Below are 19,568 nucleotides of genomic sequence, written 5' to 3' on the forward strand. Positions count from 1 at the left end.
TATTGAACAAGGAAATCAAGTTGTACAGAAAAAAACAAACTCTCTAAATAAAAGTCTTGTTGATGCTTCAGTTGTCATAGTTTCTCAAAGAAAATGATTAAAGAACTCACCTAAAATTGCAATTCTTGGTCTCACCTATCCAATACAAATTCTTAAGATTCGTCGTAAATGACAAATGCAACATAAGCTAAGCTCTTTATAATTCATTTAACTTTACAAACTCCAACGCAAACTGTTTGCTCAGCAAAGAAGCTAACTAGCAACGCTTCAACACGTATTCCAAACCACTTAACACCGCTACAGTGCCAGATTTGCTCAAGCATCGTTTCAAATCCAATCAATTGCTTTAGAATAAACTCGAGCACAATCAAAGGCGAAATGAAACAAAAGGACAAATGCTCCAAAGCCTGAATGCTTTTCATATTATCTCAAATGACAACACAGAACCAGAAAAGGGAAAAAAAACATAAGAAGAAATCGCAGTGCCACAATTGCGAGACAAAAGCAAAGGCAAAGCTGACAAAAAATTTATAAAAAAAATATCCGAAGCACCCGCAATGCAAAAGAGCTGAAAGAAAAGTACAAATCTGTTAAGAAAACCCATTTAAATGTTTGGGCCAGAGCCAAGCGCGGAAGCAGTTGAACTGCAAAAAAATATAGTATACTTTTGCGGGCGGGTCAGCCATAAAGTGTTACCAGCTGACACACACACATGCACACACACAGATGTGTTTACATATTTATAATGCACGCCTGTCATAAGTATAACTCAGTCCAGAGATCGTTTTCAGTTCATTTTTTTCTTATGCAAATACAGATATTTAAAAAAAAAAGAAACAGGAATAATAAAATTTACACATATGAAGTGCGACGGACGTCAGAAAATAAATAATAAAAATGTAACTTGGAATAGCTCTCGCTCTATATATATATATATATATAGGTTGCCATTGCTTGTGGCTCGCCAAGGTAAACGAAGTCTGGCCGACTCTAAACTGACTAACTGAGTAATCCGCTTCACAGCTGGCGCAGCTCTCTGCGGGATTAACATATGAAAGGATGGCGTGCAAAAGGTTCATCCTTTGAAGGCAAACAGCCCGCTCCTTCTCCTGTTTTCTGTATGTTATTTACAAACAGCATTAAGTATGCGTACTTGCTGCTGCTCAAAAAAAAAGTAAAACAGAAATGTGAAAAAAATGTATACAAAATAAATATTCACACTTTGTTTGGCTACGCATTCTTGGATCATGTCAGCCGCAGCTGCGCCTGTTTTGCTTGCCCCTGTCAATATTTATATATTGTTATTTGAAATTGATATGTAAAAGCTAACTGAAAGCATGCATTATACCCGTCGCTTTACACGCCCAAAACATGGGGCGTACTCGACTTTGAGCTAGGCAACGGCTTGAAGTTGGAATAAATTACGAGAAAACATGAAATTACGGTCTCATGAAGGCAAAACAACTTGTAAAATGTAATCTATAAAGTGGGCGTTAAATAATGTATGCCAGTTAATCATAAAAGGGTTACCGATTTGGGAACAATATTAAAAGAAGCACTTAATGTTTATTAATTAACTAAAACAAGCTGAATTCAGTTTAAGCGTACTACAGAGAATGCAATTTCATATAAAATAAATTTGTGAAGTATATTTTAAGGATGTTTCTCAATATAAAATAATAAATCAATTGAAAATGGAATATATATATTAAGAAAAAAAAAAAAAAAAATATATATATATATATATTTATATATATATATATATATATATATATATATATATATAATAGTAATTTAATTTAACTATGGGCGACTTTACGACATTGTTTTCCTCCGACTTGTGCGAGCATCTTTCAGTTGGACTTTACTTCATTATATTATTTTAATTGCTTACATATTTACCGGATTGCCAAATTGATATTGACAAACACAAATTGTATTAAGTCAACTGTTGGCCTTATTTTGGGTTTACACATGCGAAGTTTTCAAAACAATATTTGCTAAATATATGAAAATATTTATGCTGGCAGACAATAATGAATGAAATTGTGGCTTTAATGTTTATCATGATTTGCTTGTTTGCCAGCGCAAACGAAATGGGCAAAGAAATGTTACGACAGTTAATTTAAAGAAGCTGTCGTCAGCAGTTCCAAGTAGAATTTGAGCAAAAACTATTTTTCATTTAAAGTTTAAGGCACAAATGGCTGTGAAAGAAAGCATTTTTAATTTAAAAGCGACGCAAGCGTATGTTAATAATAGACGACAGCAAGAGAATGGTATAGAGAGGTGCACAGACACACTCACGCAGCCAGGCAACGATGTGGAAGCTGGAGCAAACTTTGCTGAGTTGCCTCAAAAAAATGTAATATGTGCTAATTGTTTTTCAATTTATTCAATGTCATTGAATGGGCGAGGCAAAAATGAAGTTACAAAAAGTTGACTCTACTCCACTCGACTCGACTTGCTTCAAAGTTAATTATGTTTGTAATTAATTCAAGTTTGAACTCTTTGCTAAATGTTTTTGCTGACAATAATTTTGCAATTTGCAAAAGGCCAAGTGCGGCCAGCACTTAGCTTGGCGCTCGACATTATTATAAATGATTTATTTCAAACGTAATTAATTTTATTTTGGCATAAAAAACACGAAAATAAAACAAAATTTCCATTATTTGCGTACGACTGCGACAGAGGCCTTCTGAATGAAGTCTAGACAAATTTGATTTCAATTTGGGCCGCATTTAATTGGCATTGGACGCATTAATCAATAGCTCTTTGAGAATTATTTGCACAGTTCGAGTGATTATTGTTGCTCAATTATAATTACGACAATACTTACGCAATTATAATTAATTAATTCATGCCCCATTTACGTAAGCCAACAATTATTTGCCAGGGGAAAGACGCTTTAAAATATATAATTAAATTGTTCTTTAATTTAATTATAAAAAAATCAAATATAATATATGAATGCTTGTTAGCATTGTTTTGATTACTTAAAATCATTTCCAATTGACTATTTTTATAATTTATATAAACTATTTATAAATTGATTTAAAATCTGTATTATTATATATATTTAAATTAATCTTTATATTTTAATTTGAACAAATATATTTGATTTTAATCTAATTTCACAAAAGTTATAAATATGTTTGGTAAATGTAAAATGTCAAATAATAATGAAGTCTTCGTTCAACTATTTTTCAAATAAACTTTAATTTAATTGTTTTTCCACAGATTTTTTTTAAGTTTGTTAGCACAATCACAAAATCGAATATGAGCTATAAAAACAAAAACAAAAAATTAAAATTATATTTCCTATTTATTATATAATAAATTAAAACTTTTTGATTAGTGTTATTATCTTAAACAATCTTTCAAAATCTTTAAAAACTAGCTCATATTTTAAGTTTTATTTACCTTTGTAATTTATATAAAGAGCTGTTATCTCTCAAAAATCACGCACAGCAATAACTATTTATTTATGCAAAAACAAAATAATATTCATTACATGTTTATTATCGTTAAATATAATAAATACATTTCTGCTAGGGTTTTTGATTTGTTTTGATTTATTAATTATTAAATTTTAATTTTTAGAATTTTATTGCAGTTAATTTCTGTTAAAGGTTTGGCTTCGTTTTTTCTTTATTTTCAGACACTTCACACAAAACGTTTAGTGTTAATCTCTATCATTTGATTATCATCTTGGTCCACATTCATTTCGATTTTATCTTCTAGGTTCTCAGCTCGATCTAACGAACTCAAGCGCCGCGCGGTAACTGAAGCTAAGGCAGCAACGCAGCATCCTTAAATAGTAGTCGCTCCCTGAGGACGGCCACACGGTCGTCTTCAAAGTCAACAACCAAGCAGCATCCGCTCACCGTTGGTGAAAGCTTAGCACACATATGGAAAAATCAACAATGGTTTGTGACTCGGCTAAAGCTCGATACTGGAATATTTGTTTTGACGGCGGCGTCAGCAACAGGTTAATGATATGCCGAATGGACGCAACAGGTGCCACATTTGCCTAATAAATGTTCCACTTAAAATAAAAGTCAATTGTATTTATTTATTATATTTAAAAAGCGCAATTTTTATTTCATATTCGCATGCCACACGGACGCATTTCTCTCGCAAATTCTGAGCTGAAAAATGCTTTGAAATTCTCAATTGATTTCAATTTGATTTTTTCAAAATTCATCAAAATTAAAAAGAACTACAACAATTAACCTTATCATAAGTGAACAACAAAAAAGTTGTGCTTAAAACTAGCCTAAAATATATGAGTAAATATACCCTATACATATACATGCCCCCACACGTAAACAGATCAACTAATATAGCCAATTAACTGCTATTTATAAATTTGTTATATCCAATCTCACATAACATAAATATTATGATTTTATAGGTTTATCATTTTTTCTTTTTGTATACTTATATCGACAGATTAAAATTGGAAGAGCTTACAAAAGTCCCAAACAGTTGCGTTGATTTCTGAGGATTGACGTGATGATAGACTTAGCGCTCCGCTGGACATAGTTGAGAGGATTTTCTTCTTTTGTTTTGTTTTTGGTTTTCGTATGGCTTGTCCCCATGCAGTTGCGATTGTTATTGTTGCTTTGAAGTTGATGGTGATGTTGTTTGGATGATGTTGTCGTTGATGTTGATGTTGTATATATATACAGGTATACAATAGAGAGACAAGACATTAGTATAAACTGTTTTTCAATAATTTAAACAAATAACAGACTTTAAAGCTAGATCTTAAAATTAATATTCTTTAGAATATGATATAAGTAAAAAAAAAACAAAAACAGAATAAAGTAAACAGACAAAATCAAATATCGGCAGCTTTGCGGCCATCATATTTCATTTAGGCTCTGCTTTGTAGCCTGAAGTTTTGTTTGTCGTGTTAACTGTTAACTATCTTTTTGTTAAATTGTGGTTAATGGCTTGATGTGTCTCATACAATATTGTTAATTTCTCTATTCAGATCAGTTCAGTTTTGGGATAAGTAGAGTTCACTGTTTTTGTTGCTTGCACTTTCACTTTGTCTCTTTTTTAGTTGCTTTTGAAGTTTAGTTCCACTGATGTTTACAGTTTTAATGAAAATAGGATTTTCTTATTTGCTTTGGAAGGCACCACTCCTAAAACCTGAAAAGATGTTCCGCACATGTGCTGGCTTCCATTTATAGCAACCAACACATTGCTACAATGAAATTTAAATTGTATGAAGAAATCTGCATAGCACGCGAGATGTTCTTCTCCTTGAAGATCCGTGGACTAACGTTCTCAACTGGATTATCCAACGAAGTTCGCCAGCTCAATACGTGACATTTAAGATGGATGATGGCGAAATCTGAATAGCAGGCGAGATCCTCTTCTCTCTGAAGATCCTGGTGCTTTTATATCAGCTGGATTGTCCAGGACGGATCGTCAAATCGATACATTTCAGCGCGAATAGCATGTATTGCCTTGATCGTTGATCCTTTGCCTTGGTCTCCGAGATTACCGGAGAAGCCACGTTTCCTGCTGTCATGTTGAGCTGACTGCCGAGTCCCTGTTGACTTTGAGCATTTCCAGCATCATTCACCTAAATCGCAATAAAATTGACGCGAAGTTCCATGAGTTCAAATGATTTAAAATACTCCACGGTGTGCAGCAAGATAGAGCATTGTGGCTGGACGTAGTAGAGTTTTGATGAGACGTTTAAGTGCAGATGAAACATTAATTGCAAGTCCATTCGCATGTGAACCGAAGATGTGTTTGGTGAAGAAAAAGGGAGACGGGGTACCTGAGCTGAGATACATGTATGTAGAGAGGGGCCAGACTGAATATTTATAAAAATATTCCCTTAAAAGATCAATTTGTTTCAAAATAAAATCCTCTTAAGTTCAACGAAAGGGCACGCGCAGTTACAAATCGAATATGTACAATGGGGCAATAGGGGACATGCCAGAGGAAGAGAGATAGAGAAAGAGACAAGGAGGGGTAACCGCATCGATTCCGCGAAAAACACTTGTCCTGCTTATTAACAGCCGAACAGTTTTCAAACGGAATATGGTTGATTTGTTGTGTATTGTCTTTAGTGGAGCGTACGCTCGGTGGCCGGAGTCACCACGCTCCACAATTGATTGTAGTTTAGTTCAAAACGCCCAACACACTATATCAGAGGCTTCAAATGGCAATGGCAGCTGCGTTTTTGCAATCAATTTGAGCACCATCTGCGGCATAGGGTAAACTGAAGGTGTCTAACCATTCTTTACACTTCTCAGTGCTTTCAAAGGCCAAAACATTTGACACATAGTCGACACTAATGTTGGGACGATAGCTGCAAAACATTGTAAAAAAAACAACCTTTAGTAAAAATTTCTCGAGTATTTAAGCTTTCAGTCACTTACGATTTAATAATTATGCGCAGTGCCGCTTTGCGCTCGCGTTCCAAAAACCATTCAATCATATGGCCCGACATGAGCGGTGCCTTTTTATACAACTCAAATAGCTTGCAGTAATTTCCCAGCGACCAAGCGGAACGAAATTGTAAGGCGTGCGCAATGGCAGGATTCTCGCGCTGATCAGCTGTTATAGAACGCAACACCGTTGTAATGTCTATAAAAAAAGATGGAATACAATATATATTACAATCGACATGTATGGGTAACCTTTGTGATATTAGGAACTGATGTTAATTGTATAATTCATTAATCATACAACACATAGACATGACATGTATAATCAGTGGTATAAGTCATGGACATGCGTCATGGCATTCAGATAGTATTAAATATAAGATTTTACCCAAGGTATTTTTAGTAAAGATGTAATAGATAATGCGATAGGCTGTAAACTCGAGTGAATTGCTGCTGTTGCCCAGTTCCAAGTAAAGCATCTTTAACTGTGTCTGGCACTGATTGAACTCTTCGTGGTCGCCCTTCTCCATAGCAATACGGGCATGCGTCTCATATACCTCAACGGTGAATTTATCGCGTATACCTTGGACCTGTGAAGCAAACAAATAAGCGTTGAAATACATTGTTAACTATTGAATGCTTAAATTTGGTTCTTACAGTGAGATCTTGGCGTATGGACTTCAACTGATCACACGCATAATGATAATCCTGATTGGCTCGCCACTTGCCCTTCACATTGGCCAACGAATGAGTTAGCACCTCAACAGGACGTACTTCAGATGCTGAAGGCGCTTTGGTTAGACGCAAGAAAGACTTTTCTAAATCCCTACATGTGCCTACAATATGCAAATCGAGTAAATCTAAGCCTGCTGCACCCACTCCCGCATCATCCTCGTAGAACATGCCCGACGCTGAACGAGAAGCCGCTGCCGCGGCCTGTAATCTCTTCTTGTGCTTGGCCGTGGTGAGACCAAACGGTGAGCTTGCAATTGCGACGACAGATTTCTTAGTCGAGCCACCGCTCGCCTGTGAGAAACGTGCCGCACGCTGTTGCAAGCGCGCTGTGTCATCATCAACAGCACCGCCAACCGACGACGAATGCGTGGCATAAAAATGTGGCGTCTTCTTTTTCCCTGCAACAGCGGCAGCGGCTGCACGCTTGTTCCTCTTCATTAGCATTTTTTGCTGTTTCTTTGACAAATTCGAATTGATTGGTATAAAATCACTGCTCAATGAATCATTCGAGCCTGTCTTGCGGAGCACCTTACGAGCTGGAGGACTGCTGGTACTGCTGCTTCGAGAACGCGAATGAGAACGGGAACGGGAACGAGAACGTGGTGAACGAGAATAACGTTTCCTATTATTATACTTTGATGTAGATGACGTGGACGATGTGGGCGAGCTGCAATACACATGTAAAAAGAAAAATTAAAAAAAAAATAAATAATTTTCATGCTCAACTCACCGTGAGCGACTCCTTGAATACCGCGACGACTGCTGTTGGTGATGTCCGCGGCCTCCGTTTGCATATTTATTAAAAGCATTCACCTTCTGTTTAAAATGATTTACGTTTGGCGTCTTTTGGCCCGATTTTTGTGTTGTTTGTTGAAGTTGCTGTGATTGTGACTGTGGTTGTTGTTGGTGTTGCTGCTGCTGCTGCTGCTGTTGTTTTTTGTTAAAGTAATTGCTACGCTGTGGCTGTGGAGGCGTTACATTACTTAGCACCACATCAATAGCATCGCGCTCGCTATGTACCGTGGGCATGGGCTCATTGTCCCAATCACGTGTCCAGAGCTCGTTTCGATTAGCAGCCGCAATAATTTTACCCTTTAGACAGATATCAATTTGATCCTTGTCCAAGTCAGTAGTGCACTTAGAATAGCATCGTGCCACATACTGATTCAACGAATCGGGCCACGAATCATTCGAGGCCATTTGAAAGCAACTATTGGGACGTTTGAATGCTGCTGCGGCTGCTGACAATTGTGGCTGCGACTGCTTCGGCTGTTGGGGCTCCAAAACAGCTAACGGCTGTGGCTGCTGTTGTGGAGCAACAGCTACTGCTGCTGCTAATGATGGTGTTGGTATTAAGGGCAATGGGGGTGGTGGTTTGCTTAAATCCGGCGTCGGCGGTACTACTGGAGAGCCGAATGGATTTAGAGGAATGGCCGCAAAACCAGCAGTCGACGGTTCATAGCCACCAAGCTGTTGCTGTTGTTGTTTGTTCATGTTTATGTTCATGTTGTTGTTGATGTTATTGTTATTGTTGTTTTTGTTATTGCGCTTGCGCTTCTTTTTAGAATTGTTGTTCATGTTATTATATAGATTGAGCTGCTGCATTGCATTCTGTTGATGTTGTTGTTGCTGTTGTTGTTGCTGTTGCTGTTGTTGTGGTTGTTGTTGTTGTTGTTGGTGTTGTTGTTGCTGCAGAGGATTCGGTGCATTTGCCAAACGTTTTTGATTCAAATTTAAGTTGAACCGTATACCACCAAAATTTTTCTGCTGCTGCTGTTGCTGATTTTTATTACCTGACTGAGCAGGAGGTGGTGGCGGCGGTGGTGGTGCCGTAGGTAGCGGAGGTGCCGCCAAAGCATTGCTAAACCCCGGCGGCGCGTTTGACGAACTAATAGTCGATGTTACCTGCTGCTGTTGTTGTTGCTGCTGCTGTTGTTGTTGTTGATAGCGCATATAATATTGATAGTATTGTTGATACTGTTGTTGATAGGCGGCTGCATTTCCGCCATGATGATGCCACCACGCGTAGTTGTTCCATTGCTGCGCGGTGGCAGAGTTCGCGTTCTGTTGCTGGTGATTCTGCTGTTGTTGTTGCTGCTGTTGTTGCTGCTGCTGCATCTCTTGCAGCTGGGGTATTAATGGCGGCGGTGCGCTCATCGCATCAGACATTTTTTGTACCGTTACGTATGGTATTTACGTGTTATGTGTGAGCACTTTAACCTTTTGGAACTTACCTTTACATCAAACTGCGTGCCGCACCTTTTTGCGTACCAAAATAGAAAATCCAAAAAGAAAACCAAAGAATGTGGTAAACCCAAATTTGGAACAATGCGAAACATCTATGTCGTGTATGTGTATGTTTGTGTGAACGTGTAATGGCATGAGCGTGTACGCCATTTTGTTTTTTGCTTACCCAAGAATCTTCCAGTGGCCTATATAATTGCAGTTGTAAAATTGCCTCAAGTATTAATAGAACTATTAAACACACTTGCATAAATTAACGTGCAAACGTATATGCTTGCTACACATAAAGGAAAAATTTGTTTTTTTGCTGTCTAACACACATAAATTAGAATTGTTAAATCACGTCTACACAATGTGTGCTCTTTTTTTTGACAAAGGCAGACAAAAAACATCGATGAACTTGAATGACGATATCACAGCCACAGAGTTGCGCAGAAAAATTATCGACCATATATCGAGTATAAATTTCCCACAAACGATTAGTTTCGAAGCAAATACTGATATTCGAAAAAGCGCATATAACTGTGATATCCCAAAAAAACAAATATATTTTAAGAAGTATTTTCATAAAAAATCGGTTAGATATGGCATTTACTCGAACCAAGCATGCAACTAGAGATCATTTGCCACATTTATTAATTAATGTACCAGAGGAGCACCAAGAACCAATAAAACAAATGTGTTTGAAAATGATGTCTCATGATGCCTATGGCAAGCCGTAAGTTTTCTTACAAGCAAAATGGATGCGTATGTTATATTTATATCCCACAACAGTTATCAATGGACCTCACGAGATTTTGATATGGGCGCACCCCTAGGACGCGGCAAATTCGGACGAGTCTACTTAGCACGCGAGCGACACTCTCACTTTATGGTGGCCATGAAAGTGATGTTCAAAGAGGAACTGCGCAAGGGCAACGTACAGCGCCAGGTATTGCGCGAAATTGAAATACAATCGCGTCTAAAACATCCGAATATCCTCCGCTTGCTCACCTGGTTTCATGATGAGTCTCGCATTTATTTAGCACTTGAAATAGCCTCAGAAGGCGAGCTGTTCAAGCACTTGCGCAATGCACCGAATCATCGCTTCGATGAGCCCCGATCAGCTAAATACACCTATCAGGTGGCCAATGCACTCAACTATTGTCATCTCAACAATGTCATACATCGTGATCTGAAGCCGGAAAATATTCTTTTAACGAGCACCGATGATCTAAAGCTAGCAGATTTTGGTTGGTCCGCACATACACCGAACAACAAGCGAAAAACGATGTGCGGCACATTAGACTATCTTCCACCGGAAATGGTCAGTGGGCACTTCTATGATGACAGCGTCGATCAATGGTGTTTAGGAATATTGTGCTTTGAATTCCTGGTGGGTAGTCCACCCTTTGAATCCAGCACCTCTGAGAATACTCAAGCCAAAATCAAACGCCTTGATATGCATTATCCATCGCATCTTTCGCCGGGCGCAAAAGAACTTATTTCAGGAGTAAGTTAAATCATTATACACTTCTCTTTTACATCAGCACAAATTGTGATTACTATTATTCATTTTTGTCATTATTCAACTTATACTGCACAATTGTTACTCCTGTCATTCAACAATTTAACACGTCTACAGTCTGTTTTTTTAAGATAATGCTATTCCTTTGAGTTTTTCTACAATTAGTCAACTATTCCAACAATATTCATCACCTCTAAATACAATAACAAATATTTTTTACTTATATATTTAATCAGCTTTTACGTCGCGAAGGTCGCATCAGCTTGGTGGACGTCATGACAAATTCTTGGGTGAAAGAGGGAATGGCAATCCGAGCTGCACAACTACAGCAGCAAAACAAAAAGGGCAAGGAAAATCTAGCTAATAATTAGTCAAATACGCTTATAATTTAGATCCAATTTTATTTACCTTTAAATAATGATAATAAAAAATTCTGCATAATTTTTAAATGTTACTGTTATACATTAAACAAATTATACCGTTCATTAAAATGTATTAGTTATAATAATAAATATTTATTTGTGAATGTAATTATATTAAATATAAACTTTTAATTCCTACTGCAATTGAGTTTTATTATTCTATAACATATGAATATATAAATCTAAATTGGTTTGGCGCTAATTTTAATTTGGAAACCATATTTTCAACTGAGCGAGCCCTGAAAATTATCTTCGATTATTGCGCGGTACAATCGAATTTTGATTCGCAATATATCGAGTACAAATTTACACTCAGCGAGTAGTATCGGAGTCAAAATTGACATTCGAAAAAAAGCGCAAATAACTGTGACGCTAACTTGAAAACGCGGAACACGTCGAGATTTGTTTTGTATTTGTTGTAAAGAAATTGTAAACTATGGCATTTACTCGAACTAAGCATGCAACTCGAGATCACTTGCCTCATTTGTTAAGTAATGTACCAGAGGAGCACCAAGAACCAATCAAGCAATTGTGTCTAAAAATGATGTCGCATGATGCGTATGCCAAACCGTATGTGTTCTTTATAATTCAAATGTATATAGGCTTATCTTATATCATGTGATGCATCGCTGCAGCTATCAATGGACTTCACGAGATTTTGATATGGGCGCACCCCTAGGACGCGGCAAATTCGGACGAGTCTACTTAGCACGCGAGCGACACTCTCACTTTATGGTGGCCATGAAAGTGATGTTCAAAGAGGAGCTGCGCAAGGGCAACGTACAGCGCCAGGTACTGCGCGAAATTGAAATACAATCGCGTCTAAAACATCCGAATATCCTCCGCTTGCTCACCTGGTTCCATGATGAGTCTCGCATTTATTTAGCACTTGAAATAGCCTCAGAAGGCGAGCTGTTCAAGCACTTGCGGAATGCACCGAATCATCGCTTCGATGAGCCCCGATCAGCCAAATACACCTATCAGGTGGCAAATGCACTTAACTATTGTCATCTTAATAATGTCATACATCGTGATCTGAAGCCAGAAAACATCCTGTTGACCAGCTCTGATGACTTAAAGCTAGCTGACTTTGGCTGGTCCGCTCATACGCCAAATAACAAGCGAAAAACATTATGTGGAACCTTAGATTATTTGCCGCCTGAAATGGTCAAAGGAGTGTGCTATGATGCCAGCGTCGATCAATGGTGCTTGGGTATATTGTGCTACGAATTTTTGGTGGGGAATCCACCCTTCGAATCCAATACCTCTGAAATTACGTATGAGAAAATAAAGCACATAGACATGCATTATCCATCGCATATGTCTTCCGGCTCAAAGGAACTTATTTCAGGAGTAAGTTGATATTTAATCATTCTTAAATGGATAATTCAAACTATCTTGTTTTTCTACATTTTCTGATTATAATATACGGAACACTTTATGCATGTTAATTATTAGTAAATATTATAAAGTTCATGTTTGCTAGGTCAGTATTAAGTCTTTGGCTCAAGCAAATTATTCTAATCTATCCTCTAGTATAATGTTATAAATAATGTTATAAATATTTTTACATATTCTTTAAATCAGCTTATACGTCGTGAAGGCCGGATCAGCCTGGTGGAAGTTATGACAAATCCTTGGGTGAAAGACGGTATGGCAATGCGAGCTGCACAACTCTTGCAACAGAAGAACGAACGAGGCAAGGAAAATCTAGCTAGAAATTGATCCAGACTTCGCCATTCTTCATTTCAATTATTCATGTTTCCATAACTTAATATTAAACTGAAATTGGTTAACGATCAACCACTCAAACTACATGCCACACCAAATGCATGGCTACCGTCCGTGGGTTGCATCACGTTAAGTCCAACGTGACACGAAAACGTACAATTTTCGTTAATCTCGAATTGATAGACAACACCGGCATAGCCAGTATTACATATTCTGGCTTTAATCAAGTGTTCCTCATCTAACTCGTACTGGCCGCCAACGCTTATTTGCAAATCTTGCCAATCATTCATATTTGCCATCAAAGCAAGGGCAGTGTTATTGGTTACACGCTGGAATATGGATGCTTTTACATTCTTCAAGTTCGCGCTGTGTAAGCACATTTTAGACACGGATGAAATTTAAATGGTTCAATGAGGCTTACAACATTAGACCTAATTCAGTATCATCTTCTTCAGATCTATAACCCACACCAAACTCATACTTAGGCAACTTCATCTGATGAATATCGGCAACAACACCAAAGGAAAATAGCCAGGTTTCTGTTGGTTCATACAGGATATAGCTCGATAACAAAGAGCCGTTTATAATTGGTGCCATCGCTTCAATCTTGAATGGGTCAAACTCTAGAGCGGCTTGTACATCTAGCGTGAGCCCAGACGAACTAAAGAGTCATTAATTTAAAATAACGACAGTAGCTAATGATTAAATAGATTATATGGACACATTTACTTACTCTCCTTGCTCGTCCTTCTTGTAGATGGCCCGGAGTTTTGACAGCCCCAGCCCCTCGAAAATTTCACTACGAACTCCAAGTGTTCCATAGAGGCCATCGGTTCTAAACGCCTGAGAAAATTGAAACATACCGAATTTTTCATTGAATTCAAAACCGCCCATAACTGTGTTCGAACTTCCAGCACCAAAACTATATATCCTTAAGTCCTCGCTAAGTTCAGAGTTACAATCGAAGCGCCAAGTACCCAGTTTATAACCATTTAATAGGCATTCTCTTGCCAATTTACTAATAAAGTTATAGCTTGGCATTTCACCATCCAAATAAGTCGGACCCATTTCCGTCTCCAAATCTGGATCGCTGTGTGCTGGGCCCGTACTTCTCTGTGATCCTTGTTGCTCATCTTCTTTGTCTTCTGGTTCTGGGTTTACATTTCTTCTTTTTCGATCGGGTACGCCAATGAACTCTCTTATTTTGTCGTTGCGTGTCTTCCTTTTACTAGAGGACATTCTGATATAATAAAACCTGCGAATTTATTTAAAAATATCGAAAATATAAGAATTGATTTTAATTCAAAAAGCATCCAAAAAATGTCTAAGTCAAAGCCCTCTTTCTTCTATCCAATATTTGGAGTTTCGATTTTAAAAAACTACTTTGTTAAAATATTAAAGATCTTAGAAATACATATTTCAAGTCTTCAGCTTTGGCAAATGCACTCAAACATGGCTAGATCGGTTCTGCTCAAAGAATATGTTAAAAAACCAATCTAAATCATTCGAACCAAATCAAACCGCAAATTTTAGTAAATTCTCTTTTAACAAAATCAAAACAATTTATGTATATGTATATGAATATGATATATTTTAAAATTTATAGAAAAGAATTTTGGAACGTTTGCTCAAGTCCTTCTTACAAATCGTCATAAAGTCTGCAATAAGTTAACAATTGAAGCTCCAAGAAATACCCAATTTGTGGTTGCCTTTGATTGGATCTGCGAGCGGTACGCCAAAGTGGTACATAACCCTTATATTTTCGGCAAACAATTGCTGGTAAACAATACCCAAATACCCTTCAGAAGTTAATTTGCCCTTAATCAGCGTGCTCTCATCGACCATGCACTGGCATCCAATTGAATATTCCACCCGTTTCCACTCCAAAAGCGAGGCCTTTAACGCAATGGCCCACTTCGGACCCAAACGCTGAAATATGGAGCCACGGACATCTTGAAAATCCTCACTGCATGAAAATAGCATTAAATCTCTTAGAGGAATTGAAGAGAGAAAATTTAGCTTACAGCTTAATACCAAGTTCGATAAAGTTGTTATAGAAACCAGCACCGAATGCATGCTTTAAAAATGCATTTTGATCGAAGTCATAGATGGTTCTATACGCCAGCATACAGCTCTTGAATGGTTGTAAAAGAGCGTATCCCATGACCTTCGATGTGTGAAGAATGGGAGCAATCACTTCTATCTTGACGGGCGAACACTCAACGGTGCCATGGAGGTCAACTTTGAAAGCAGATCTAGATAACAAAAATAAAGCAGTGAAAGCAGCTATATATTATGTTCACAGTTAGGCAGAGTCGTAAGACATAATCTTTAATATAAAAAATAGGGTAAAAGGGTAATGAGATCAAGGTAAAACATTGAACGCCTAAAGACTTAGTTACCAATTACAAAAAAATTATTTAAAATATATTTTCTTTTTTAAATATATATTAATCATATAATGCTAAATCGTGCGTTCCTTTATCTTACCTTGATCTAACATTGCCAAGAGCTGCCAGCTCAATTGCAATTCAGGTCAGTAGAAGAATAACACTAAGCTATGCAAGCCCATACTATAGGCCATGCTGCCTTTAACAGCGGAACTGTCATCAATTGTAATAAATTACACAAATCAATACAATTTCCAATACATTCAAGCTGTAGAAAACACTTATTGGCATTCTACAATATTAGTCTAAAGTATTTATATTGAACATAATATTAGTTATTTAATTTATTGATTTTCGTATTTATTATTATCAAAATTTTGGAAATATGTTAGTCTACCCTCATATACCAACTTTTCCAAACAAATAACTAGAATCTAAAAATATAATAAATACGAAGATCTGGAAAGAATATAATTATTTTGTGGACTTCCCTCGATTACCATACAAACCACTTTATATTGACTTTATTTATTTATTTATACACCACTTTATTATATATATCGAGTCCTTTTCATCGTCTACTTACTCAGAACGATTGTATGAGCCGCGAAGCAAGGCCTCCGCACCCACATTGTCAATTTTTTTTTGTACACCGAGCATACCGATCAATTCATCTGTCAGCCAAGCCTGTGTTAAGGTCAAGTATCCTAGCTTCTCTTTAATTCCCACGCCGCCCACTATAGTTTTGTGGTCTGGCTTACCGGTGCCAAAACTATACAAGGAGATATTTTCTCCCGATCGACTTGTGCAATCGATATGCCAAGCACCGATCCTATAGCCAGTTATCAAACACTCCTTGGCCCATCTACCGATATGAAAAAACGTTGGAACCTCCTCGTCCACTGTGACCGGAGGTATTATCTCATATTCCGGTTCAACGGGCTCCGTGGATCTTTCAGCAGACTCTTCAGGTTCTGCACCTTCTGCAGCGGGCGATAAAGGTGCGTCTTTATTTTTCCGTAAAGTAAATCTACGTTTTTTAAATACAGACATTTTTTATAAAAATAACTAAGCCGCAAAAAAATTAATAAAAAAAAATAATTTGGAAAAATAATCGTTTTTTAATTCTAACTAACATATTTATGACAATTTTTGCGAAGTTTGTTCTTTATATTCTCAAAAGGGAATAAATTATAACGATTTATCCATCGATTAATCGATTGATTGATTGATCTGAGATATCACAATCATACAACTCAAGCTAAAAGTTGGTTCAATATAGCTCTGAGGATATGTATTTTGATGTATTTGAATTTAGTTACTAAGAAAAATGCTTACAATTAAAGACCCAATTACACCACCTAGACTCTGTAAAAATAAGTAAGTCTTTTCGCACAATACTCTTTAAAACGAATGCAAATTATCGATCAGTATCAATAAGAAGAAAATGGCATCAGTTATCGAAGAAAAATTATACATATAAGAACATGCATTTAATATTTAAAGTCTCTAGCGTTTAGGGACCTACAAAATTGCAAGCGCAGCCCTTATAGGAGCTGAGATCGACGTGTTAATACTTACGGATAAATGCAAAGCCAGACAGTTGGGATCTCAGCTCGTCGTCTACTCAAAAATATATATACTTTATAGGGTCAACTAAGCCTCCTTTTGTCTGTTGTTTAGAGCAATATTGAACATGCACATTTGCATATTTTTTTAGATATACATATACCCTCTACTACTTCACTCGGCTTAGCTACCTTTGGTTCATATACCGCTCATTACTTTTTTTTCTTTCTCATTTTTCATATAAATCTTTATCTGATTTAGGTTGCAGAGTCCTGGACAATATCTTTCTGGCGGTAATGATAAAATAAGTTTACTTTTTCCTCTTAAATCTGTTTTTGTTAAAAACAGACATTTTCGTTATTAAAACTTTTAACTTACAAAGTTATATACAACCAATTCTCAAGTCAGTTTACTACAAAGACAAGGCATAATACATTTTCAAATACCAAAAATTAAGCTTACATATTTTTACCTAGTTTTATATATGAGACAAAGCCAAGCTAAAAAATCAAATTAAAGAAATAAATTAAACAATAAATTATAGGGCTCGGCTCTATAGAAGACCTATTGTGAGACTATCAAACAATCCATAAGCAACCAAATATCAAAAATATTGGTGTGAATTTTTTATAATTTAACTTGAATACATATATGTGTTTTTTAAGGAGGACACAAATACGAAAATATTGTAAAACTTTCATCAGAAGCACAAAATGAATGATAGCAACTAATTTGATGATGACATGTATAACTGTTATTAGCACTCCAATGATAGCCCAACGCCAAATTTGTGATTGCCATCGGTAATGTGAGGGCAGTCAAGTACTGTCGATATGGACATGGTGATGCCTTCTCGCAGCTTTTGCTGAAAGCCCAGGCCTAGTTCGACATTACTGTTAATTTTAGCACGTATCAAGGCATCACCTTCCAAACGATAGACCATTCCTACCCCAACATTCAAATCACCCCGTCTCGGTTCTTCACCTTCCTCTACAGCACCTGCAGCGGCCTGGCCGACTTCAACAGCGGCATCTATTTGTTCGTTTGCCTTATGGAACACCGAAAGAAGCCAACCATCGGCATTAATTCTTTGACAGAGTTAAAGAGAGTTTTAGTGATATAAGCTATATATTTGACTCTAGCACTTACAGTTCGCCATGTACGGTTGTTGTCTCATTTGTCCAACCTAGTGCAACACTCCAGCCTATGTTTTCAGAGTTTATATCGACGTCAGTAGAAGCACCCGCCAAGAACTGGTTGTGACTTAGAACCAACGATAGCCCAATCAAGGGGTCACTTTTGATATCAATTTTTCCAAGTATGTTAAAAAAGTCCTTAGCATATCGGGCCATAAATCTGCCACTTTTATCACTGTGCAATATATATATATATATATATATATATATATACAAATATATATATATATATTTATATAAATATATCAATATAGTATCTAAATTAGTTTAGTAGATTCGAAGAGTACACACCCAGATGACGGCTGAAAACGGCCCTCCAATGCGAGCAAAAGACCCTCAACTAACTTATCTTTCTGAGCAATTTCGCCAAAGAGCAAATTATCGGTGTTCCATCTTTCGGTAAGAGTAATACCATAATCCTCTATGTTATATTTGCTTTGCAAAGAGCCCATCACTTTGCTGGCATCTTGACTTGCAAACCCAGTCGTAAAAAACTCGATGCCAGAGCTAGTCATGGTTTTGCAGTCCAGCTGCCAAAGTCCAGGGTGATAGCCCCGTCTGAACAAGTCACGGGCCAATTTGCCCAAGTCAGCATAAACAGGCGGTACCATTTTTGGCCAAATAAATAAGTTGTATAGTTCGAGCGTGTTATATGGTTTCAAAAATTTTTTACAGCTGTGTTGTATCACCAGAATTTCTTTAAATGTGAAAATAATTGAGCTCAGTATTGAGAGTCGTCGTTGAATAATATCTATTGAATTGTGAAGCAACGTATGCTATGCTACGCTTGACAGCACTAATATTTACCCATCTAAAGAAACACAATTTTTATAAATTTTAAAATTCTGTGCAAGCATAGATTTTATCGCCGGACAATAATCAAAATCAAAGTTGAAACGGATGAAGTTCAATTGGTACTGAGTACTGACCAAGCTAGCATCGATAACAGCTTCCGATGCTTCCGATAGGCAAGCTATAATCGCGTGAGAAAATAAATGATTTAAATTTTAAATGCACACTACTAGTGTTATTGTATTTATTTGACAAAGGTTGCTTTCTATCTGGTGCTTTTCTTTACTCACTCTCTGTGCAGAAATAACGCCGAGCTTGTTTTAACACTTTGTTTTTTGTTTTCTTTTTTAATAGATAAATTATGTATTTCACTGTTTGCCAACAATAAATATGTACTTAGTTAAACAAGACCACGACCAACGATCGACCGAACTACATCTTATCCGGGCCGCAGCAAATGTTGGCAAATGCTTTGCTAAACATGAAGATTCTGGTAGTGTATTTTTTGTATTGTGTGTGTTTTATTGTTGTTACACTTTTAATTTGTTTCTTTTGTTGCTGTTGTT

The 19,568-nt window shown here is 36.9% G+C and overlaps 6 protein-coding genes across 6 annotated transcripts; 2 read left to right on the forward strand and 4 right to left on the reverse strand.

The window, feature by feature from the left end:
* Positions 1–4,854: 4,854 nt before the first annotated feature.
* Positions 4,855–9,750, reverse strand: LOC111601148 (leukocyte receptor cluster member 8 homolog). Its single transcript, XM_023317619.2, has 6 exons — positions 9,565–9,750; positions 7,882–9,410; positions 7,074–7,818; positions 6,805–7,006; positions 6,408–6,615; positions 4,855–6,337 (listed from the first exon to the last, which is right to left on the reverse strand). Exons 2-6 carry the CDS (start codon positions 9,318–9,320, stop codon positions 6,184–6,186), a joined length of 2,748 nt encoding a protein of 915 aa, XP_023173387.2. The 5' UTR covers positions 9,321–9,410; positions 9,565–9,750; the 3' UTR covers positions 4,855–6,183.
* Positions 9,751–9,817: 67 nt separating this feature from the next.
* On the forward strand, positions 9,818–11,288 carry LOC111601532 (aurora kinase B-like). Its single transcript, XM_023318168.2, has 3 exons — positions 9,818–10,113; positions 10,170–10,887; positions 11,139–11,288. The coding sequence occupies exons 1-3, from the start codon at positions 9,980–9,982 to the stop codon at positions 11,271–11,273; spliced, it is 987 nt and encodes a 328-aa protein (XP_023173936.1). The 5' UTR covers positions 9,818–9,979; the 3' UTR covers positions 11,274–11,288.
* A 343-nt stretch (positions 11,289–11,631) lies between these two features.
* LOC111600888 (aurora kinase B-like) lies at positions 11,632–13,068 on the forward strand. The gene is made up of 3 exons (XM_023317229.2): positions 11,632–11,894; positions 11,960–12,677; positions 12,912–13,068. The coding sequence occupies exons 1-3, from the start codon at positions 11,761–11,763 to the stop codon at positions 13,047–13,049; spliced, it is 990 nt and encodes a 329-aa protein (XP_023172997.1). The 5' UTR covers positions 11,632–11,760; the 3' UTR covers positions 13,050–13,068.
* A 45-nt stretch (positions 13,069–13,113) lies between these two features.
* LOC111600880 lies at positions 13,114–14,418 on the reverse strand. Its single transcript, XM_023317217.2, has 3 exons — positions 13,789–14,418; positions 13,477–13,716; positions 13,114–13,421 (listed from the first exon to the last, which is right to left on the reverse strand). The coding sequence occupies exons 1-3, from the start codon at positions 14,292–14,294 to the stop codon at positions 13,124–13,126; spliced, it is 1,044 nt and encodes a 347-aa protein (XP_023172985.1). The 5' UTR covers positions 14,295–14,418; the 3' UTR covers positions 13,114–13,123.
* A 256-nt stretch (positions 14,419–14,674) lies between these two features.
* Positions 14,675–16,580, reverse strand: LOC111601583. Its single transcript, XM_023318241.2, has 3 exons — positions 16,032–16,580; positions 15,080–15,310; positions 14,675–15,021 (listed from the first exon to the last, which is right to left on the reverse strand). The coding sequence occupies exons 1-3, from the start codon at positions 16,496–16,498 to the stop codon at positions 14,724–14,726; spliced, it is 996 nt and encodes a 331-aa protein (XP_023174009.2). The 5' UTR covers positions 16,499–16,580; the 3' UTR covers positions 14,675–14,723.
* A 1,067-nt stretch (positions 16,581–17,647) lies between these two features.
* LOC111601123 (voltage-dependent anion-selective channel) lies at positions 17,648–19,520 on the reverse strand. The gene is made up of 4 exons (XM_023317581.2): positions 19,018–19,520; positions 18,502–18,907; positions 18,164–18,385; positions 17,648–18,102 (listed from the first exon to the last, which is right to left on the reverse strand). Exons 1-4 carry the CDS (start codon positions 19,019–19,021, stop codon positions 17,772–17,774), a joined length of 963 nt encoding a protein of 320 aa, XP_023173349.1. The 5' UTR covers positions 19,022–19,520; the 3' UTR covers positions 17,648–17,771.
* Positions 19,521–19,568: the final 48 nt, after the last annotated feature.

The sequence above is a fragment of the Drosophila hydei genome, unplaced genomic scaffold (genome assembly GCF_003285905.1).
Source record: "Drosophila hydei strain 15085-1641.00,03,60 unplaced genomic scaffold, DhydRS2 tig00008114-arrow-pilon, whole genome shotgun sequence".
Lineage (NCBI taxonomy): Eukaryota > Metazoa > Arthropoda > Insecta > Diptera > Drosophilidae > Drosophila > Drosophila hydei.